Source organism: Rhinolophus sinicus, chromosome 2 (genome assembly GCF_057876585.1).
Source record: "Rhinolophus sinicus isolate RSI-liver-muscle chromosome 2, RSI-T2T, whole genome shotgun sequence".
In the NCBI taxonomy this organism is placed as follows: Eukaryota; Metazoa; Chordata; class Mammalia; order Chiroptera; family Rhinolophidae; genus Rhinolophus; species Rhinolophus sinicus.
In genome coordinates this window covers 87,591,660-87,615,558 of record NC_142502.1, presented here as the reverse complement: position 1 = coordinate 87,615,558, position 23,899 = coordinate 87,591,660, and the positions used below count along the sequence as shown (strand labels likewise).

The window sequence follows — 23,899 nt, the reverse complement described above, 5'->3', positions numbered from 1 at the left end:
AAACAATGAAGAGGCAAAGATGGATCCTTCCCAAAAACCTTCAGAGAGAGAGCATCGCCCTCCTCACACCCGCGTTGCAAACTAAGAGCCTCTAGAACTGTGAGAGAATAAATTTCTGTTGTTTTTAATCTGCTAATTTGTGGTACTGTGTTACAGCCACCCTAGGAAATTGATATACAAAGATACATGGTTGTAGATACGAATTACCTATTTTGTTGTTGTTGTTGTTTGTTTGTTTGTTTCTCTCATTAGTGTAACCCCCATGAGGACAGAAACTATATCTGGCTATTCATCAATATTTACCCAGCTCCTAGAATACTGCATATTACATATTAGACATAAGATAAATATTAGTTTCATAATAGAACAGGCAATAACATTGCTTACCTGAAGAAAACTGGTTTTAAAAAAAAAAGAGCGATAAGAACAGTTCTAGGGGTGGCCGGTTGGCTCAATGTTTGGAGCACAGTGTTCATAACACCAAGGTTGCCAGTTCGATTCCCACATGGGCCAGTGAGCTGCGCCCTCCACAACTGGATTGAAAGCAATGACTTGACTTGGAGATGAGCTGTGCCCTCCATAATTAGATTGAAAACGACTTGACATGGAACTGACGGGTACTGGAAAAACACACTATTCCAAGTATTCCCCAATAAAAATTAAGAAAAAAAAACAAGAACGTATCTACGTTGTGGGTCAGAAAGGCAGCAGAGTACAAAGGAAAAGACTATATTTGTGTTAGATAAATATTTCTACATAAGTCTTTGGGACAAGGTATATGACCACTATTCTATGATAATTTTTCAAATAGATCAAAGAGTCCATGAAAATTTTTCTCCCTTTATTTATTTTTCAGTTGAAGACACATCCTAAGAGGTGATCATGATTTCATATTTGACCAAAACAAAATAGATTGCTCTGAAAGTATATCTGCAAAATTGATTTAAAAATTAAATTAGCACTTACACTTTAGAAAAGCTTATTCTCACCAGAGCCAGGAGCTACATCTAGAAAGAACACTTCAGTATTGGAAAACTTGAGAAGATTGGTCCTGCATGCTGGGCACCCATGCCTGCTTTATGGAATCCTGAAAATCTTTTTGGCTTCTGCTAAACTTTTCTCATCCAGGGGTGGCTTCCTTGCGCTGCCAGGCTGGAGGAACTTCTTCACGGTCGGGAGGTTGCTGACCCTGGTTCTCAGGCCCTGCAATGCACAAGAGCACAGCCTCAGAGTGGAGACAAAACACCCTCCCAGCCATTAGCACAAGCCAGGCAATCTGAGACCCTTCGAGACCAGGACCAACAGCATCCCCTCCATCAGCACCATCCTGAGGTTGTGAAACAGGCACCCAGTGAGCTATGAAACGAAGAGGAAGAAACTACAGCTCAGCAGCTCTTTCCCCAGACACGCTTTTGTTTAAGACTTCCTTCAGGTCACTGTCTGCGTCCCTACATGGAAATCCTGTACATGCATCACTCTCGTGCAGTACGAGGAAGAGTCATGCGTCTGTCAGATATCAACACAGATAAAGTTTCCAAACTGGAAAAACGAAGGTGTAGGGACAGTGGGCTGGAACTGGAGACAGAAAATACAAAAGGTAAACCATGAGGACCATCAAAAACAATCTGGCCTCTGAGAGAGAGAGAGGCAGGGGGAGAGAGAGGGCTGTGCCGAGAGAAGCACAGTTTCTGAGAGAAGGAGCAGGAGCTGAGGGAAGGAAGTCAGAGGAAGGAGACCTGCTCAGTCAAACTCAGGTAATAAAGAAAAGGACATACCTGGGAGAAAAGGAATCCCAGAAAAAGGGGGACAGAAACTAATGGAATAGTGGCTGGGGAGTGAGAATCTGAGTCCTGGGTCCCTCTCATTGTAACAAATAAGTTATTCTCCTTGGCGTAGCATCCACCTCCAATTTCCTTGGAAAAACAAGATTCTTTGCATGCCTAGGACCAGGGTCTAGGAGCAAATTTTGGAGAAATGGGGGCAGCAAAGTTTTGGACAATGATGGGAATCATTACATCCCCAGGCCAAGAGTCCAAATAGTCAATCCCAGGCTGCGAGATGTGGGCCTTCCCGCTTGAGAGCAGTGAGAGATCACCTTCAGCAGAGGGAATTTGGCCAGAAGACTGGGGTCAATCTCTTCCACACTGTAGAGAAGTTCCACCAGGAGAATGTCCGCCTTGCTCAGCCTGTTGCCAACCAGGTAGTCTTGTCCGTGGCTCTTCAACACCTGGGGAATTGGAGGGATCCGGTTACGAACACAGAATCAGGCGGGGTCCCCTGCTCCTGCCCAGGACTCTCCAGCCCACCTTTCCCACCTGTGCTGACTCACCTGCAGAGCACATTCACCACCTTGAGTCAGTGAGACAGAGAGAAGTGGGTCTCCGTGGTTCTCTCATTACTCCCCAGGCTACCCCTTCCTTTTCCAGTTCCCACGTCACTGTGGCTCCCTCCTGTGCTTCCTTCACTGGCCCAGGGCTGCACCATATTTCTGTTGTCCTCACACCCTAAAGTTTGCCTCCTGAACTTCAGGTCGTGAGTCGTGAGTCTCTCTGTCTCTCTGTCTCTCTGTCTCTCTGTCTCTCTGTCTCTCTCTCTCCCCCCACCCTCCTCATTTGGGCAGAATCTATCTTCATGATAACCTCCTTCAAACCTGAGCAGACTATTTCAGAGCCTATATGTCTCCTCTTGTCTGCTCTCCTCATTTCCCGGTCTATCTCTCTGGGACCTGAAATAATCCTGGGTCAACTTGAACTTGCCCATCTCCCATGAAACATCGGCTCTGACTCCTAACCCACCTGAGTCTGACAATAACACTGGTGGACTATGTTATAATTCTCATGCAGAAGTGCCTAGGGCTGACTGGACTTGTCTGCAACTTACTTTTGATGCATCAAAAAGTAGTATGTTTGATTAGAAGAGAGAGAGGGATAGAGACATATATAATTAAGCAAAGATAATTATAAAATATTGATTTTGAATCTAGGTGGTGGGTATGTATGAGTTTATTGTACATCTCTTTCAACTTTTCTGTGTTTGAATTTTTCATAATTAAATATTGGAGAAAATATGTGATGCTTGTTAAAATGATTACAGGAATATGGAAATAAAAAACAATGGCACCACGGACTAAAGATAATAACATTTTTGGAAATACCCTTTCAGCCTATATATGTTTGGATATAATTAATGACTGTAATAAAACATCAAATACTATATTGTAATACACATTTTTCAGTTTTATCATCTTTTATTTCAAAGTGCAGATGTACCTAAATTGCAATGTCTGTCTACATTTGCATCATGTGAATGTCCCTAAACTCAGCACCACAGGCCAGGAGGGTGTGTGCTCATGTTGCTATTAAATTCTTTACTCCTTGAATAGAACCTGACACACAAGCAATGAATTCCCATTTGCTGAGTGAATGAATGATTTAATGCTTTATAAAGATGAGTGTGTCGATGTTAATCTTTTTCTTTATACATAAGCCTCCTGCATCTCTTATAGTCATTATTCGGTTCATAATTTTTAGTTAGCAAGATTTCAGGTAGTTTTGATATTCAAGTGTCCTCCTTCTACATTCAAAGAGAAACCTTAACTAAGATACGTATTATGTTTAATGATAGAACTTTATTTCCTTAGTTTTGCCTGAGTTTCCTCAAAAGTCTGAGAGCCACGTCCACAACATTTGCAGATTATTTTTTCCTTGACATCTTTTCATCTGTCTCTTCCTCTCCATCCCACTGCTTCCATCTCCGTGTAGAAGCATCTCATCCATCCCTGAAACATGACCGCATTCTCCTGATGAGAAGGCAGCTCATGCCTCCGATGGATGTTGCCAGAATATTTTCTGATGAATTGCTTTCATGGGCTTCCTCTTGAATGAAAAGCCCCTGCAGGATCTACGCCAATCACTAGTGTGGCTCTCAGAGGCTTCCTCCCACAGCCCGCGCTCTATCTATGACATGAAATTCCATCGAGTAAAGAATTCTGGATTGGGTCCTTAAAAATTGACATTTTGCTGGAAGATGATAACTTGGATATAACAGGTACAGTTCCCCTCAGTGTTGATTTTTATCAAATGCCGAGAGAGTCGGGTACTACATTAGTATTCAGGAGGGCTCATTGGAAGGGAAGGTCAATGCCCCGGGAACACCCAGGCAGGATTTTTCTTTGTCCTCTAATCTTAGGGCCCCCAAACTCTGAACAGCCCACTTACTTTTTCAAAGGCAGGGAAATAACGATTTGTTGTTTTCTCTTTGATCAGGCTGATCTTGGCCTCTTTTTCATTAGGTGGGCATAGTGGTAAATGCAAAATCATTTCAGTCAAATCTGCCATACCTTCCGTATACATGTCAATCCTGAAAGACAAAGATGACCGAGTTGTGAAATATCTCCTGCCTTAGATTTTACAGTTTCAAAATGTAAAAGAATGGGGCATCAGGAGGTGGCAAAGTAATTCACCTCCACTGGGTGCATTATTATATGCCAGTCGTTCAGCTATGATTTTTACTGAATTTGAACATTTCATTCTAGAACAAGTAGCTATCAAGGTAGAAATATGTCTAAACTTTTTGCTTTACACATGACAAATATAGGGACCGAGAGCATCAGTGACCTGTCCAGAGTCACAGGCATAGAGAGATTGGTGGAATCACTGCAAGTGACCACTGAGGCTGTACCTGGGGTTACCCATTGCTGCTGTGGTTTGTTCTGTGCACAAACTCAGTGTGATTGACGTGGCTAAAGACCTCCAACCTAAGTAATCTCCATGGAGAATCCCTGGCACAGACACCTGCTCCTGTCCTTCTCCCTCTCTTATCCCGTTACCCTGCCCAGGCCCATCTATATGCCTGATATTAGCAGTTCTGCCAACTAGCTCCCCTAAAACCTGGTTCCACAACCATCCCAAAGTACTGTTTGCAGACCGGGGTCCAGTTTGCAATTCTCCAGACTCCACCTAAAATATCTCCCAAAATGGTGCACCCTTTACACAGTTCCATCCACTCCATATTCCAAGAGATACGTTTTTATTGTCCCAAACTGGGTTTCCTATAAGATGTTTCTTTAAAAATATATATAAAAGCTTTATTGACATATAATTCACATACCCTAATGTCATTCTTTTCAACTGTAAAATTTTGAGATTTTTCATAAAGTTACAGATTTCTGTACCATCATCACACTCTAATTTTAGAATATTTCCATACTTCTAAAAGAAATGCTGTGCGCTTTTGCAACATTCCATATTCTTCCTACCCCCTAGCATTAGACAACCAAACTTACTTTCTGTTTCTGTCAATATAAGTGTTTCTGACATTTCCTGTGATGCTATCATGTGGTATGAGCCTTTTGTGTTTGTTTTCTTTCATGCACCGTAATGTTTTCAAGGTTTTTCCATGTAATCATTCCTTTTCAGGGCCAAACAATATTGCAATATTGCCATGACCCTGTGGTTCATCCAGTTATCAGTCAATGGACATTGTGTTGCTTGCTTGCTGTTTTTGAATATTATAAATAATGCTATTGTGAACACTTTTGCACAAGTTTTAGTGTGGATGTATTTCTGATTGTTTTAGGTAAATACCTGTTAGTGGAGTTAGTGACGTATGGTAACTCTATGTTTAACTTTTTGGGTAACTGCCAACAGTTCCTTACAAGATTTTAATGTCAATCATGTGGTCGCCTCACCACAGGGAGGAGAACCCCCCCACCCTGATATGGTTGCAGTAAATAAATCTGGCTGCTTCAGTCCTGTGTCAAAAAGCTTGGGGTAACCATAGCATCTTGGGCACCAACCTCTTCTAACCCTTGTCAAGTGGCCCAGTTATAACTGGTTGGTAAGTTACGTTTCTGGTTCTCATTCTTGTAATTTCCAGAACTTGAAAATCCGCTGCTTTGGATCCTTCCCTGCCCCAACCTTATCCTCTAGACACTCAGACACGTGTCCCTTGTCTCTAGCTGTGGGCTGGTGTCCAGCTCCTCAGGCCTGAGCACCTGGAGTCATGACTGCACCCATGACTGCACCATCCCCCTTGGCTTCATAGTTCATCAGTGTTTGGAAACCTCTGTCACTCCCGGTGCTATATCCGTGGAGTGAATCCGCTTCTATAGCCCCACTTGCTTGATTCCACTCCACGTGGAACCCCTTGTCCTCAGAGCTCTCTGCTGTATCTGACCTCACTCTGTACCTCCAGTGCCCAGCTGCCGTTGGTCACGACGCCCCTGACACAATCCCTCCCACTCAACAAAGAATTGAAATAGTTCCTATTAATTGTTGATGCAAAAAACAGACAAAATACCGTACAGGGCTCTCTCCTTCATGTCTCTCCCATAGAGGTTGTATTTGGCGGCAATGTAGTTGAGAATGGCTCTGGACTGTACCAGCTTCATCCCATCAATTTCGACCATTGGCACTTGCTGGAACATCAAGCTGCCATCTTTTGAAGGAAGAAAAGAAAAAGTGAAATGTCTTGTGGATCACAGGCTTTTAGGATGAAAACATTTTGTTTGTTGAAATGATTAAAGATATGAAAAGCAACAAACGTTTGCCTGGAAACATTTCAATGGAAACAGCATTTTGTTTTAGCCTCCTATAATATCTTTTTTTTTTTTCCTAATCTGCCTTTATACTTTTTAATTTATTTCATTTATCTTTTTATTCCCATTAGATACATGGGAGGTCCCTTGTGATTTTGTGTCAATTTGTCTCCTGGATAGCACAGGAAGAAGTTGGAGAGAGGCTACAACAAGGCTGCCTGCCGGATGGCATTTCAAATGGGAAGTCCCCAAAATAGGGCTTTTGGGGTTCACGGCAGTAACGCCAAGTTTAAGAGACATTTACTCTGTAGCTTGTTTTGTGTGCTCTGGTATTTCCACCACTGCTCCGTGTGTCCAGACCCTGCTTTCCAGAGTCAACTGTGCTAGTTCTTTCTCTTTCTCTCCTTCTTCATACTGTCGCCTGGCCTTCCAAGTAATTATTCAACACCATCTCGTTACCTGAGTCTGTAGCACTGCTGGGATATTACCTTGTCAATCCTGTAGCGAAAAGACTTGAAGCAACTGCTGGGCCTATTTCTAGTCTTCTCACTCTGGTGCATGTGTCTGCATGTCCTTGGATAGGACCCTGCAAGGGGTCCTGCACCAACACAGCTCACTCATGGTGCAGAAAGGCAGGAGAAAGCAGAGTTCAAGGACACCATGGACGGCGCCTTTAGCGAGTACTCAGCGAGGTCAAGCCCTTCCTGGCCCTGAGCGAAGTCCAAGACCTGCTCAAGGAGCCCCACCCTTTACACTTGAACTACTTTTTGTCTCTCCACCAGCCCCAACACCCACCATACACACACATAGGCGTTGCCTGGTTTGAAACGTCAACTGACTTCCACTAGATCAGAGGAATTTAAATACTTGGTCTTACCGTTTCTTAACTTGTCCAAGTCTTCTGGACGTTCTATAAATTTCTCTTCAAACTGAAAAGCAGAAACAGTAAGTGAGTTCTTGATATTTCATTCCATAGCATCAAGGAATTTTTAACCCGTGAATGACTTGTGTCTGACCCATCACATGAATGAAGTCAGATTTCTGACTTTGGCAGGGTACACAGAAGGAAATGGTCGTGGCTGTTTACAGATATGGATTAGAGCCATAGAGAAAAGAGCATGGGTTGTAGCATGTAACTGCTCCTATTTGGAGGTTCAATTCACCCCCACCCTGTTTTCATCTCTGAGGATAATTAAGTCCTAATTTTGGAAAGGGTGCTATTGAAAGGAAGAGATTGGCAAGTTCTTGTAGTTAAGGAGTTTTAGTATCTCAGGAAAGCCCTTTTCTCCACCTGAGACAGGAGAGGACATTGTGTGTCCCCCAGCATGGGGTGTGCCATGGGGCAAATGACCACCTAAGATGCTGCCACCCAGGGCCTCTGCTGTCATTTACATCCCTCCATTTCATTTTACATTTTAGAAGGCAGACTTTACGGTGAAAGTTTGGGGACTTTAGGTTTCTAATATGCTCAGTGGAACAGTCTATTTTGGATCTACATGACCCCATAGGGTCAGACCACAGATAGTGAGTTATGTGTGCAGCAATTTATAAAACTCCTCGTTCTGGACAAACATAAGGGACGGTGGGTGGTCATCAGGGTGGGTGCCATGGTAGAAAGGGGTTGGCTGGTGTGACATTGTTTGTGAGGCTGATGGAAATGGATGGTATATGAAGATTATCCTTTGGGAACAGAGACCCCAGAAGACCTGACCAAGTGCCTGACCAAGAGTCATACTGGGATGGAGGAGAGGAAGCCTAGGATGCCCTCAGCATTGCCCCCGACTCCCCCTCCTGTGCCGAATCCTCCCTGTCCAGGGGCTCTGAACACATCCCTGAACCTCAGAGCTGAAGTCAGGACCACAGTGAAAACTTGGGGTTATTGGTTCACAGGGAGAAAACAACCTGGAGTGGCACTATGTGTATTTTCGTGTATTTGTTTCTTCATGAAATTAAGGAAGGGCTGGGCTCAAGTCTGCGTGCATTCATGAAGTTATCAAGAAAGTATAATCAAAGGCTGAGATAAACATGTTGTCATGAGGCTGAAGGGAGCGAGCTAGAAGCCCCTGGTACATGACGCCACCTCACCTGAAACCCTCCTTTACTGTTCTACCTGAGGGGCAAGGTCTCCTGAGTTCTTCCATGACTCTCTCCCCTGAAAACCCTCACAGAGTTGCTGCCTCCCCCTGATCTGGACTGAGAAGTGTTTTTCTCATTGACCCCTCTAGAGGGCAGCGCCCAACAGAGTCATCTCATAGAAACCTATTTTCCACGGGGAATTTGGCGTTTTGACACTGTAAATGTTGGGGTGTCCTCCGAGATACTCCCACCCCTCCTTTTAATCACCTATTTGCTTGTCTGCGTGCTCACTAGAATATAACCTTCCTGAGGGCAGGGCCTTCGTTTCTCTTGTTCATACGTGTAGCGTCAGGACCTAGCACAGAACCTGGCACTGACAGGTAATAGACAAAATCGTTGTTGAGTGGGTGTATTAAAACTTTAACAGGAGGTTTCTTAAAATCTGCTTTACCCATACTTCTGGTTTATGCTTTAACTTTATATTTATTTTCTAGTATCTTACGTTTTTATCTTTTACTATGGAACTTTCTATCCATAAATGCCTAAAAATGAACAAAAACCGATCCTCATTGGACCCATCACTCAGCTTCAATAATTATCAACTCAAGCCAACCGGTGTCATGTTTAGGACCACTCACTCTCCCACTCTGGCAAAAATGTGAAACAAATTCTAGAGATCATATACTTCATCTAATATATTTCATCTAAAACATAAGAACTATTTTTAAAATAAGCACAGTACATTTTCATACCTAAAACATCAACCATGATTCTTTCATCTTACCTAATATTCAGTGTGCTAGTTTCTAATGTTGCTTACATGGTACAAATGATACCACACAGTTTGTTACGTCCAAATCCAAATAAGGCCCATGCAAGAGGGTTAGTTTCTTAAAGTTAGTTCAGTTGTTTCTGTTCTTTGCCAAGAATAAATTTAAGGAATATATCAGGTCTAAACTGGTCATGTCTTAATAACTGACAGTTTTTGTTTTAATGCAGCACTCTTGACTGGTCCTTTAGTAAGAAAAGTTTCTTTGTGAGAAAGTACTTTGATACAATTTTTGGTCCAGCGTAAGATGACAGAACTCAGAACCGACCTCTACTCCAGCTGCAGCCAGGAGCCACCGGATGGACTCCATGCGGCCTCGTCCATTGAAGTAGTGAAGCGTGGGCTTCCCCGCCATGCTGCAGTTGCCTGGTGTCTCTAAACATGAGTGAGGGAAGGAAGGAAGGGAGGGAGGGAGGGGAGGGGGGGCGGGAAGGGAAAGAGGAAGAAAGAAAGGAAACCACAAAAACAAAAATGTACTTTATGACGTGTAGCCGAACAGCACCAACAATCAATAGAATGTCTTCCTGGGCCTGAATTTTCACCCATCAGTAGAGAACCCTAGAAAATTGCTCCACACCATTCTCATGTCTCTGTTGTGAAAAATCTCATCGTCTTGGCAGGCTACTAGGTGAGAGTCTATGGTAAGGATGCCTGTGTGGGTGTTAGGGGAGGGGGGAGGATTAGAGAACTAATATCTACTGAAAATCTCCTAATGATTCTGGCACAATTCTAGTCCCTTTGGACACAGCACATCTTTGATCCTCACAACGGCCCACGCACTAGTTGTTACTATACCCATTATTCAGTTCATGAAACCAAGGCACTGAGCATAAATGACATGTGCACAGTCATACTCCACTTCATAATGGACCTGGAAATTCACACCCAGGACTGACAAGGGGCAGGGCTGGAACCCCCCACCCCCCGACCCCCAGGTCCAGGCATTGGGAGTCTGTGAGGGACCTTGACGCCAGAGGACTTCCTGACAGGGACGAGGAAGAGGGAGCAGAGTCAGTTCTCAGTAACGTGGCTGTTCTGCTGCATTTGTTCACAGGCTGAAATTAAGGCTGAGACTCACTGACCTGTAGTTCAAAAGACCCTAATTCTTTCCACAAGCACAGGACACTAAATCCTTCCCTTTTCTGGAATTCTACATTCTATCTATACGTGGTACATTTTTTAATCTAGAAAAGTTAATGTTACTGTATTAACTTTACAGTAGAGTAGAGCTAACATTTGTTCACTGTCTGTTATACAATGTTCCTGCTCACCTATTTATCTTCATTTCATCCGACAAAAATCACCTGAGATGGCTCTGTTATTACTCTGAATTTCACAGTTGGGGATCCTGAGGTTTCCAGAGTAATTTGCCTAAAGTAACTGTTGGATCTGGGATTCAAACTCACTTCTATTCAAACCAAAATCGAGGCTTCATTTTCTATATGGGTGGGTTTTTTTTTTAAATATGCGTAACAACTCTTCAGTGGACTGTTTCATTTAAAAAAATGAAACAGAAGAAAACAGAAAATATCAGAGTGCTTTGTACATAAAAAAGACAGCATTGTTTCATGAGTTTTAAGTTTCCCTTATACGTTTGTTGTGTGTATGGGCGTGTGTGCACACTCATTTGGTCACTGTAGTGGCAGGAGATACTTTGGTTGTGTCTGGTCAACAAAGATTGAGACCCCTTCGTCCATCCCAGGCTGCATGGGAAGTGGACATAGCCAGGAACCAGACAATGAAACTGGCCCCAACAATGGATGGAACTAGTTCTGTCGTGGCTGTGAATAGAAACACATAGGACTCAATAGAAGCATGAATCCCAAAGCCAGGGCTTAGGGAGACGGAGTTGCATTTTCTATCTAGATCGCAAAATTGTTTAGAAAACACTAATGCTTTTCAAAACTTTTGTTGTTGTGGAGTTTGGGATAAAAATATACTTCTCTTTACCCAGTGATATACCTCCAAAAATGTGAGTATGACTTGAATTTTAAGTATCAAAATGTTTTCAATATCCACATTGTTAATGTGAAACTCAATAGTCTAAGCTTTAGAAAGCAAAGAATCTTTTGGAAACGTACTTAATAAACTCACCTCTCTTGTTAGTGCAGATTTTGTCTATTGTACTTATTTGGCATGGGAAAGGGAGATGCCATGAGTCAGCAGAATGCAAAGGAGAATAAAGTTTGCACTAACATGTGAAATGTGTTTGTTTTGGACTAGAATTCACAGAGTTCAGTGTCTCAAATCCTCAAGCTTAGCTTCCTTAGCCATTGGCTGAGGATCAAGTTACAAAGGCAATTTCTTTTTATCTTATCATACATTTTATCATAACTTCCTCATAATAAGCAACCTTCTTCACCTTCCCAATCGGAGGGCCCCAATGTCCTGATCAAGACTGGAGCAAACGTTATCACGAAACTTTGCCTGGTAAACAGCAAATGAGAACTAGAGAAATTCCACGATTTGCCATAGGTCACATGTTAGTTCCTGATTGACAGTCAGTACGAGTATCTAGCAAGTGTGTCTACCCTCTACAACAACCCTGAGAAACAGCCTCTAATACCCTGTTTTAAAGATGAGGAAACTGAAATTCAAGGAGACAAAGCACCTCTCCTTAATGCTTATGTTTTGCAAGTGTTCAGTTAGTTTGAATTCATCTTCTAATTTCAGGTCTGGGGCTTTTTCACTCCACCGTGTAACACTGGCATGCTCTATGCAGCTCTCTGAGACCCTCGATTATTTTCCCATTCAGAATTCATTAGTCTACCAATGGTTAAAGGGGAGGGACAGAGAGAAACATTGATGTCACAGGTTCCTTTCTGTTAGCTGATGTTTAGGGGTTTGATAAGACGAAAAATTAATAAAAGCATGTCTTGCCTTCCTGTGATAGCCTAAAAACCTGTGAGTAAATTGAGAACTGGTATAACGATGTTTTACCTTAATACGGAAGGAGGCTTATACTCCTTGAAAGGAATATTGCCTTTGATAATTCCAGTAGTAAACTAGAGGAGTTGTGTCTCCAGGGTTGGTCCTCATTACAGCATTTCTTAGCAGAAAGATGTGAGACTAGGAGACAAAGCCCAACTCCTTTCCATATGAGGTACGTCAACTCAGTTTGTTAAATCAGTGTACCCCAATTTTCTCTTCTAAAAATAGAGATAGTGTATGTAAGTTTGAAAGCTATTGAGAAAGTTAAATGAGCTACTATACATAAAGCTCATAATAGGGACCAGAAAAGGCAAGTCCTCTCTCAGTTTCTGGGAGAGGAGTGAGTCTCTGAACACACTGGGTAGCGCATGTGTCTTCTTTCTTCTGTCTGTCAACATATCTGTTTATCTGTACGTCTATGGACCTATCATCGATCTTGTGACTCAGAGCACTAGTACAAAGAAGATTTTACATCTACATAAATATACAGACTTTTTTCACGTACGTCATATAATAGCTTTTGTGACTTAGCTTGTGTGGAAAGTTTAGTTCTATTCAGCTTGGTTCACCTGGTGGCAGGACGTTTTCCATGAAGGTTCAACAAGGTCACACACATGATGAAACACAGCATTTTGAGCCCCAAACCTGCAGCAGATCCTGGGTTCTGCCCCTGTACCATGCACCCCTAGGGCCTTTCTCCTCAATCCCGGCTCCCACTGCCATTCATTGCATGCTCTGAGCACTCTGTATCTTTCCTGTCCCCAGACCCCTGTGCATGGGGCTCAGCCATGCAAATGGGAGACCCACTGCTTTTCTCTCCTGCTATTCATTGCACTAGTGCAGTCTCATGGCAACACTGATGAAAATGATCACTTCCCTCCAACATCACTCTCCTTACTGGGAAATGCAAACGTGTCACAAATCCTCCGACAGCTTGTTTCTGGTTTACCTGTAATATAGTTCCTGCTTTTAAAACGTTTCCTTCAAAGCTCCTCAACTAACACTCTTTGAGCACTTTCGTGTGCTAAGAAATGATGTCTGGTTGGGAAATCTGGTCAGAAAAACAGGATTGCAGAAAACTGAGAGTGTACAAGGGTCCCAGCAGTGACTTCACTTGAATTGGTTGCAACCCAAGAGACATGTTTCTCTTAGCCAGGAAGTCAGAGCGAGGTGAAAAGGCTGCCAGGCTGAGCAGCTGAGAAAGCAGTGTTTACTCTTACATTCTGATTCGAACGACTGGTACGGAGCATTTCTGTGGTTTCAAAAACTAATTATGTGCTACGTGATTATTCATCCAGTTTTCCCATCAAGACTTCCTAAACTTGGAACTTGGAGAAGTCCTGTGATCCTGGGTTTGTGCTTTCCCCCACCCCCCACCCCCCGAGGACATTTGGCAATGTCTGGAGACACATTTCGTTGTTCAAAGTAAGTGGGTACATCAGTTGGGCAGAGACCAGAGGTGCCTCTGATATGGAGTCAGGCTATGCCTTCAAAGTGCATCTGAATGCTTTTTATCCATCCTTCGTCATGCTGCGCGTTACCCACCTTTTTTTCATCAACCATGTTATTTTAACAGACACATTTTGGGGATATTTAGTTGGAAATGCCTTATGGGTGATTGCTGTTGGCTATTAGATCTATGTAATCTTTCCAGGATAAAGTTGTTTTGAAAACTACAGCAATTCCTCACTATCACTCCTCTCATTCAACTCTAGGCTTTGACGAGCACTCGGATGGAACCTGATCCCACTCTGTGTTCTTTCTACAAGTGCAGAGTGAAATGAAGAGAAAGAGTGAGAATATTCATCTTAACTGTGCCAACAGTATGGATGAAGCAATGATTTCTTGTTAAAGTTGTAAACAGACAATCATTGTTAGGTATCTTAACGTGTAAAGTTTGCAAATTTCAGATAACATATGTGTTATCGCCACTGTCAAGTACATCCTTAAAGCTAATTAAATGTACATTTCTATAACAAGTATTTTTGTAACAAACAAACAAAAATATGGACAGGATAGCTCCACAACAAAAAATTACCCATCCCTAAATGCCAATAGTACCAAGGGTGAGAAACGTTTCCAGGCATTAGCTAGACTTGTCATGACTTGGCAGGGAGAAAGAGAGAGAGGGAAAGAGTAGGGGAGGGGGAGAGAGAGAGAGAGAGAGAGAGAGAGAGAGAGAGAGAGAGAGAGAGAGACTTGCCAGTTAACTAATTACAGCAAAGACGGAATACAACTTAGTTCCACTGACATCCAGACTAACTTCATTCTGTTACAGTAAATTCTAATTTGAATTTTCACAGCCTCAATAGTATTAAGTATCACCATCCACACTGTTATGTGTTAACTACTTCAATGGAGAAAGAAACTGTAGGATAAAGTTACACTCTCTCTCGAACTGTAAAGATTGCACAGTTTGTTAGGTTGTCTAAAATGGTGTTGTTCTTTTTTCTCCTCATATCATTAATTTTCATTATATGTAAAAGCTTATGCCCTAGTTTTCCAAATTTTCATTTTTACATTTCCATAAAGACATATCCAGCAGCATTTGGATAAACAACTTTTGAACTGTCCCCTAAGCACACCGAGAAGGCATGCTTGAGTATAAAACAGACATTTGCTTGTGCTAAGCACACATTTTAAAATGTTTTTTGGTGACTTAGATGTGAGGACGTGAGGCAATGTATGGAAGTTTATAAAATTCCTACTTACCTTATGAAAGTCTGTCTCCCACTTGGCTCAGCAGCTCAATGCCAACTCCTCATGTGGTTATCACGTCATCTGTTTTATAATTGGATGACGCCTCCTCTCTGAAAGGGGTAGCTTCGACACAGGGAAAAGCCACTCCCACAGTGTTCGGAGTTCGTAGGTTCCATGCTAATTGGAAGGAAAAAATGACAAGTCATCCTCTTATCATGAAACAACTGGTTAATATGTTCCTTTTGAAGGTCTGCAAATAAAAGAGTACACAATAATTTTCATAGTTACTTACAATCTTTTTTTGCTGATTAGATTAAAAGAAAACATTGTTGGATGCTCCCTACCAGTGAGAGGGACAAGACTTTTTGAAGGAATTTACTGTGAGGTTTCCTGAGTTGGAGGCAAGAACGAAGGATGATGAGAAATCTCTGCTGTGAGCAGAGCAGGGAGCTGATGTCAGTAAAGACAAGCTGATCCCTGGAATCCCTTTAGGACAATTTATACTAAAATATGATTTATTGTTCATCTGAAGTTCACATTTAACTGGGTGTCCTGTATTTTCTCTGCTAAATCTGACGGACCAGTTTGTATGCCTTTTCCTCTCTGCCACACTCAAATCAGCTTTCCTAGCTTCTGGACCTTTGCACATGCTGTTGGTTCATTTTGGAATACTCTGCTTTGAGCTACCACTCTATACCCCCTCTTATGTCTTTTCTTACATGATGCTGACATTATATGTTTCATATGTGTTTTCCCCACAGTCTGTGAGGTCCTGGGGGTAGGGCCTTCCTTCGTCTTGTTTTCAGTCAAGTCCCCATTGTCTAGCACAGTGCCTGGCACATAGTAGAAGTTCAATAAATAATATAGTTTTTTGAATTATTATGGAAAAATTCCAGCAAATGCCACCATTAAGAGAATAGTAGGAAGCAGAGAAAGTGCAATGTACTGACCCCCTTGCTTCAGCAATTGTCAACAGTCTTCTTCTTCTTCTTCTTCTTCTTCTTCTTTTTTTTATCTACACCCTGTCATGGGTGGTACGGTGGCCTCCTAAAAAGACAGGTCCATGTGCAAATACCTGAAACCTGTGAACGTCACTGTTTTTGGAAAAGGGGTCTTTGCAGATGTAAGTAAGTAAAGGAACCTGAGATGACATCATCCTGGATTATCCGGATGGGCCCTAAATCCAATGATATGTGTCTTTACAACAGAAGAGAAGACACAGACACACAGAGGGTCAGGCGGTGTGCAAATGGAGGCAGAGATTGAAGTGATGTGGCCGTGAGTCAAGGGAAGCAAAGAATGCAAACAGCCACCTGAAGCTGGAGGGGGCAGGAAAGGATTCTCCCTGAGAGCTACCAGAGGAATTACAGCCCAGCCAACACCTTGACACAGACCGTCTGGTCTCTAAAATTGTGAAAGAACACATCCTGTTGTTTTAAGCCACCCAGTTTGTAGTAATTTGATATAGCAACCACAGGAAACTAATATATGCTCCCACCCACGGCTCCAAAAACCATGGGATTATTTGGAAGCCAATCCTGGACAGCCTATCACTATCTATGAAAAACTTAGTATCTAATTTCTAAAAGGTAAGGACTCCTTTTTTAAACACAATCATACTATTGCCCTATCACACTAAAATTGATAATTCTTTAATTTCATTACATGTTCAGCATTCTAATTGCCCCCATTATCTCATGAAGGTTTCTTAACAGTGGGTTTGTTTGCACTAGAATCCGATCAATGTCCGCACATTGCATTTGAGTGATATGAATAAATACATCTCGAAGACACAGGTGAGTGAATAAGGACATCAGGCAGACCAGAGGATGTGGAGAATTCTGAGGAGCTCCCAAATCCCAGACTGAAACCCTTAGGTCCTCAATGTGTGTGTGGAGTCGTGCACGGTGTTATTACCGTTTGTGAGGAAGCAGTGGGGGCGCAGTGGGGTCACATCCGCACATCAGGACCTCCCAGGAGGGCGAGGGCACAGTGGTGCCTTGAGCTTGTCAGAGGTTTACAGGGCTCTTTGGGAGGCACAGGGGAGAGCCCATTTGTTCCTGGGAAGCAAGGAGGGGAGGGGAGGAGTCAAGAGTGGCCAGGTGGGAAGGAGGGTGTGGGGAGGAAGGTGAGGAGGCGTCCTGCAGGCATGGGAGTCACTGAAGGAGTTAAAGAAGGTGGAGACACTCAAATCTGCATTTTAGGAAAACCCCTGGGTGCAAGTAGAGAGCAGACTGGAGGGAAGTGAAGCTGCAGGTAGGGAGACCCACTGGGAAGTTATTCGGGTGGAGGAAGTGAGAAGTCATGAGGCTTGACCTCAGAAGAGGATGGGATGAAATAGAAATGCATGGCAGCTGGGAGTTAAGTTTCCACGGCTTGTGTCTCTTTCAGTATGAAGGCGAGAAGAGGCAGCCAAGAATGAATCCTGGTCGCTGTTTAGACACCCAATCTGCCAAGGCTGCCGCTGCTCTGGGGATGGAATGGTGTGGAGAAGGTGAAGCCTGTGGGTCAGACACCAATTTTGGTTTATGAGAAGCTAAGTTTGATGAAACTGAGGAAAAAGAAGTTGGAGACAGACTGTGGGCCATCAGAGGCAAAAACCTGGGGCTTCTGCGCTGAGTTGGAATGAGGTGACCTGGTCAGAGGGAGGAGAAGCAGGGCCAGAGCTGTGGGTCCAGCTCTGAGCTGGTTTCTCTCAGGTGAGCCCTGTGACAGCGGAAGCATTGAGGGTCTCCTGGAGGAAGAAGGAGAGATCCTGTAACACAGGTCTATGTCACTCATGAGATGTGACAAGTTCCCCTCAACTTTGTCAACTTCTGTTCACTGGAGCCAGCCCCAGGGAAGGTAACTCACATCCTTCTGCCCTGGAACACCATTCCTACCCACTTCTCCCTGCGGCAGGCAAAAGGGCTGCCAACTTCCTTAAGGGTGGCCAGAAGAGTTCAATACAATACGCAAATGAACTCCAGAGGCAGGTGTCCAGGAAAAGCTCTCTGCCCAGACCTTTCTCTTGAGCATGCTGACCCATGTACATGTCTTCTGGATATGTTCACCTGGCTGCCTTCCAGGCAACTCAAACTGACCAAATCACAAGCAAATATTGGGTTTCAAATCTGAGATTGGGACTACTGATCCATATCGCTGCCCAGGCTGGAAGCCTGCCATCATCCCTGATACAGTTCTCTTTCTGCAATTCTTCCATTTCCTTCCCACTCACCAATCCAGTGGCTTCTCTCTGCACTACTCCACCTTCAAATACAGGCTGCCATCATCTCTTGTTCAATTTCTATAGTATCCTACACACCGGACTCTCTGTGCCCAGGGTTGTACCCTGTGGTTCTCCATTCCATCCTCCATGCAGCCGCCAAAAACTCTTTCTTTTCTTTTTCTTTTTAAAATTGAGGTATAGTTGACATTCAACATTATATTAGTTTCACATATACAATATAATGATTTGGTGTATGCATATACTATGACATGACCACCGCAGTACGTCTACTTAACATCCTTCACCACACAGTTATACGTTTTTATCCTTGTGATGAGAACCTTTAAGATCTACTCTCTTAGCAATTTTCAAATATACAATACAGTAATATTAACTATAGTCACTACGCTGTACATTATAGCCCCAGGACTTATTTATTTTATAACCAGAAGTTTGTACCTTTGTATTCCCTATATCCATGTTGTTCACCTCTATCTTTGGCAACCACCAATCTTTTCTTTGTAAGTTCTTTTGTTTTTGGTTTTGTTTTTAGATTCCACATATAAGTGAGATCGTACAGGATTTGTCTTTCTCAGTTTGACTGATTTTACTTAACATAATACGCTCTTTCTAAGAAGCACGTTTAATCCTGTCACTTTCCGGCTTAAAACACTTCAATGAGCCATTATTGCTTTCATGATGAAGTCCACAGTCTTGCACCGAGATTACAAAGCTCTCTGTAAGCCCCGGGTCTTGCCCAGCCTCGTTTTAGCCACTTTCCCTCCCTTCCCCAGACACTCTCCTCTTTAGAACTTCTTTCCCAGCCTCTTTGCCCTTCTGCCTTCGCAGAGGTTGCTTGTTCATAGAATTCTCTCCTTCCGTCTGCCTTCTCCCGGCTACCTCCTCCTCACCTGTTAGACCAGCTAAAGTGTCAACTGCAAGCTGGGAGCGTTCCATAGTCACACAGAGCAGCGCTGGGTCAGAGTTGGTTTTGTGTCAGTGTGGTGGTTTACAAGCCCACCCACCTTAGAGTCAGACTGCCAGGGTTCAGTCATGGCTCTGGCACGTGATACTGTGTGACTTGAAGTGAATTACTTCCTCTCTCTGTGCTTCAATTTCCCCATCTATAAAATAAAACTATAATACCTACCTCATAAATCTTTTGTGAGGGTTAAATGTAAAGTGTTTAGGTCAGGGCCTGGCAGTAAAAAAAAAAAGCAACATATATATTACATTTTTGCCCCTATCACAGTGCTTCCTAAATATCCCTTCAACTGTATTCAGTTGTAGGTTATATGTGGGAAAATATAAAAGCACGTATTGATGATTAACAATGGTTATCTTTGGGTTGTAGAACTAGGGGTGGTGTGTGTGAGTATGTGTGTGTATGTATGTGTGTGTGTATGTTGTGTGTGAGCACATTTTGTCTTTTTCACAAGTTTTATGCATTAATCCTAAACTATTTGAAATTTAGAAAAAGGTAATACAGTATTTTAGATAGGCAATTAATAAAAAGAATCAGAATATTCAATTATTTTTACCCTATGGTTACAAATAAGTAAGACGTGTGTGTACATGCACAAAGATAGAAAAGAACACAGGATAAGAAAATTAATGTGCATTAAAGTTGTGAGATTGTGGGTTAATGAGCTTTCTTTTTAAATGTACTGGAATTTCCAGTCAAGATGGCAAAGTAGGTAAATATTGTGCTTGCCTCCTCTCACAACCACATCAAAATTACAACCAAACTACAGGAAAACCATCATTGAGAATTGTCTGAAGTCTAGCTGAACAGAAGTCCTACACTAAGAACATTCAGGAGAAGCCATGGTGAAACTGGTAGGAGGGGTGAAAATGCAGAACCAGCTGGTCCCACATCACATGTAGCAGTTAAAAAAGGGAAGGATATCTTGACTGCAGAGGTTCCCCCTGAGGAGCAGAGTATCCCAGCCCCACACCCGGCTCCAAGCCCAGGGTTCCAGTGCTGGAAAGAGAAGTCCCCATAGTTTTGACTTTGAAAACCAGTGGAGATTGTGGTTGAGTGAGATGAGGGCAACTGCTGTCCCAGGTGCTCCTCTTAAAGGAACATCACATGGACTTAGTCAATGATGGACTCACTCACTCTGAGGTCCAGTGCTGAAACAGCAGCTCAAAAAGCACCAGGGATGTACAGGCAAAAACTGCATTGTCTGGGTTCAGAGTGAGGGCTGGATGGTCAGCTTTCTCTCAGATAGAAGTGCTGGCAGAAGCCATTGTTCCTTTGTTGAGCTCTCCACTCTCCCAGCATGCATATGCAAGCAGGTGCCATACTTGAGTCTCTATCAACCGGGTTAATATTGTTCATTCACTCCACCCTGGTGATTCCTGGAGACCCCACTCCATTCCACTTGCAAACACACCCAAGATGCTTCAAGTGGCTTTTCCATACAAACAGCCTGTCTTGGCTCATGCTGGGGACTTTCCTAAAATCTCTCAAAGTTCACAAAACCCAAACAAGCAGCATCTGACCTCAGTGTGCCTGTACCTCTTGCTGAAAAGCCCCAATCCCAAAATTAATGGCAGCCAACCTTCGTTTCAAGGCATGGCCTCTCCCAGGTACCATCAAACCCAGAGAGGATGGTGGCCATCTGTGGATTGCTTTGTGGTTCATTCCAGGTGGCACCAGGCAGGGCACAGACTGTGGCTGAACTTGGCCTGTGGCATGGCTTCTCCCAGGAGGCCTTGGGGCTGGCATGCCCAGTGGCCAGCTTCTGACCAAGCCAGAGCACCATCCATCAACCTCTGAGGATGACACACTCAAAAAGCAAACTGGGCAGGCATCAGAGCCCTGCTAAAGTGAAACCTGCTCCATAATATCAGCCCCTGCACAATAGCTCCTCCACTGTAGTCATGGCTAGCCCTCACAACCAATCAGCCCAAGGTTCCATTCCTGCCATTGACATGCAAACCACAGGAGGACACACAAAACCCACACAGAGGACACACCTGGAACACCTGGCTCAGGTAATCAGAGAGACTATCCACTCAGCCCCACAGGATACCTACTACATAAAATCACTCTACTAAGACTGGGAGAGATAGCAGCTCTACCTAATACATAGAAATAAACACAGGGAAGCAGTCAAAATGAGGAGACAAAGAAACATGTTTAAAATGAAAGACCCGAACAAAGTTCTAGAAAAAGAACTAAATAAAATCGAGACAAGCAATCTATCAAATACAGAGTTCAAAATACTAGTTATAAGGATGCTCAATGATCTCAATGAGAACTTCAACAAAGAGATAATAAACATAAAAATGGAGATAGAAAAAATAAAAAAGAACCAGGCAGAAATAAAGACTATAATAACTGAAATAAGGAATATATTAAGGAAATCAACACTAGATTAGATGAAGCAGAGGATCAAGTCAGCAATTTGGAAGATAAGGTAGCAGAAAACACCCAATCAGAACAGCAAAAATAAAAAAAATAAAAAAGGATAGTTTAAGGGGCCTCTGGGACAACATCAAACATACCAACATTAGCATCATAGGGGTACCAGAAGGGGAAGAGAGAGAGCAAGGAATTGAAAACCTATTTGAAGAAATTATGATGGGAAACTTTCCAAACCTGGTGAAGGAAATAAACATATAAGCCCAGGAAGCACAGAGAGTCCCAAACAAGATGAACCCAAACAGGCCTACACCGAGACATAATTGAAATGGCAAAGGTTAAAGACAAAGAGAGAATCTTAAAAGCAGAAAGAGAAAAGCAGTTAGTTACCTACAAGGGAGTTTCCATAGACTATCCACTGATTTCTCAACAGAAACTTTTCAGGCCAGAAGGGATTGGCAAGAAATCAAAGTGATCAAAAGCAAGGACCTACAACCAAGATTACTCTATCAGCAAAGCTATCATTTAGAATCGAAGGACAGATAAAGAGCTTCCCAGACAAGAAAAAGCTAAAGGAGTTCATCATCACCATATCAGTATTACAAAAAATGTTAAGGGGACTTCTTTAAGAAGAATAAGAAAAAAAAAGATCTTAAAATATGAAAAATAAAATGGCAAAAACTATATCTCTATCAACAATTACTTTTAATGTAAACAAAAGACATAGAAGAGGGTTAAGGGGGTCAAATACATGGTGAAGGAAGGAGAACTGATTCTGAGTGGTGAACACACTATGTGATATACAGATGATGGAATACAGAATTGTACACCTGAAATCTATATAATTTTACTTTGTCACCCCAATAAATTTTAATAATAAAAAAAGACACGGGGTGGCTGAATGGATAAGAAAATCAAACCCTTACATATGCTTCCTACAGAGACTCACTTCAGAATAAAGACATGCACAGAATTGGAGGAATAGGTGAGAAAGTTGAAGGGATTAAGAAGTACAAATTGGTAGTCACAAAATAGTCATGGGGATGTGAAATACAGTATGGAGAATATGGCCAATAATATTGTGAAAACTATATACAATGTCAGATGGGTACTAGACATGGGGGGTATACTTCATAAATTATATAAATGACTAACAACTGTGCTGATGCCTGAAACTAATATAATTTTAAATGTTAACTATAAATAAATATATAATATTATATATTATATACGTATGTATGTATAGTCACAGGATATAAAGTACATCCTCTGTACTTTAGGGATAGGGAATTCCCTATGTACTTTGACATAGGGAATATAGTCAACGGTGTTGGAATAGCTATGTACGGTGTCAGATGGGTAGTAGACTTGTTGGGGTTATCACTTTGTGAGGGGTGTAAATATCTAATCATTTTGTTGTTTTGTACACCTGAAACTAATTTTTTACAAAAAGACACACACAGACTGAAAGTAAAGGGATGGAAAAAGATATTTCATGAAAATGGAAACAAACAAACAAACAAGCAAAAAACTGGGTAGCAATACTTAAACCAGGCAAAATAGACCTTAAAACAAAAACTATAACAAGAGACAAAGAAGTACCCAGTAATCCTACTTCTGAGTATCTATTCAAAGAAACACAAAACACTACTTCGAAGGGATATGTATATGCACCCATATGATCATTGCAGCATTACTTATAATAGCCAAGATGTGGAGGCAGCCTGGGTGTCCATCAACCGATGAGTGGATAAAGAAGATATGGTGTATATATACTCAGCCATAAAATGAATGAAATCCTGCCATCTGTAACGACATGGATGGACCTAGAGTTTATTGTGCTGAGTGGAGTAAGTCAGACAGAGAAAGACGAATGCCAAATGTGTTTACTTACATGTGGAATCTAAAGAACAAAATAAATGAACAAAACATAAACAGACTCATAGCTACAGAGAATATTTTGATAATTGCTGGTTGGGGGAGGGGGCAGGTAAAAAAGGGGAAGGGATTAAGAAGTACAAGTTGATAGCTACAAAACAGTCACAGGGATGTAAAGTATAGCGTAGGAAATACAGTCAATAAGACTGTCTATTATGTGTGGTATCAGATGGGTACTAGATTGATCAGTGTGATCACTTCATAAGTTCTATAGATAGCTAATCATTATGTTGTACAACTGAAACTAATTTAATATTGTGTGTCAATTGAAATTGAAAAATTAAGAAATTATTTAAAAAATAAATA

At 42.2% G+C, this 23,899-nt stretch overlaps 1 protein-coding gene across 2 annotated transcripts; it reads right to left on the bottom strand.

Moving 5' to 3' along the window:
- Positions 1-826: 826 nt before the first annotated feature.
- LOC109448945 (glutathione S-transferase A2) lies at positions 827-15,241 on the bottom strand. 2 transcript variants are annotated; one of them, XM_019734747.3, is made up of 8 exons: positions 15,087-15,146; positions 14,436-14,479; positions 9,712-9,818; positions 7,416-7,467; positions 6,306-6,438; positions 4,218-4,359; positions 2,096-2,227; positions 827-1,203 (listed from the first exon to the last, which is right to left on the bottom strand). In XM_019734747.3, the coding sequence occupies exons 3-8, from the start codon at positions 9,796-9,798 to the stop codon at positions 1,078-1,080; spliced, it is 672 nt and encodes a 223-aa protein (XP_019590306.3). In that variant the 5' UTR covers positions 9,799-9,818; positions 14,436-14,479; positions 15,087-15,146; the 3' UTR covers positions 827-1,077. The 2 variants fall into 2 exon arrangements, with proteins under 2 accessions (XP_019590306.3, XP_019590305.3); XM_019734746.3 differs by lacking the exon at positions 14,436-14,479 and having other exon boundaries at positions 15,087-15,241.
- Between the last annotated feature and the right edge of the window lie 8,658 nt (positions 15,242-23,899).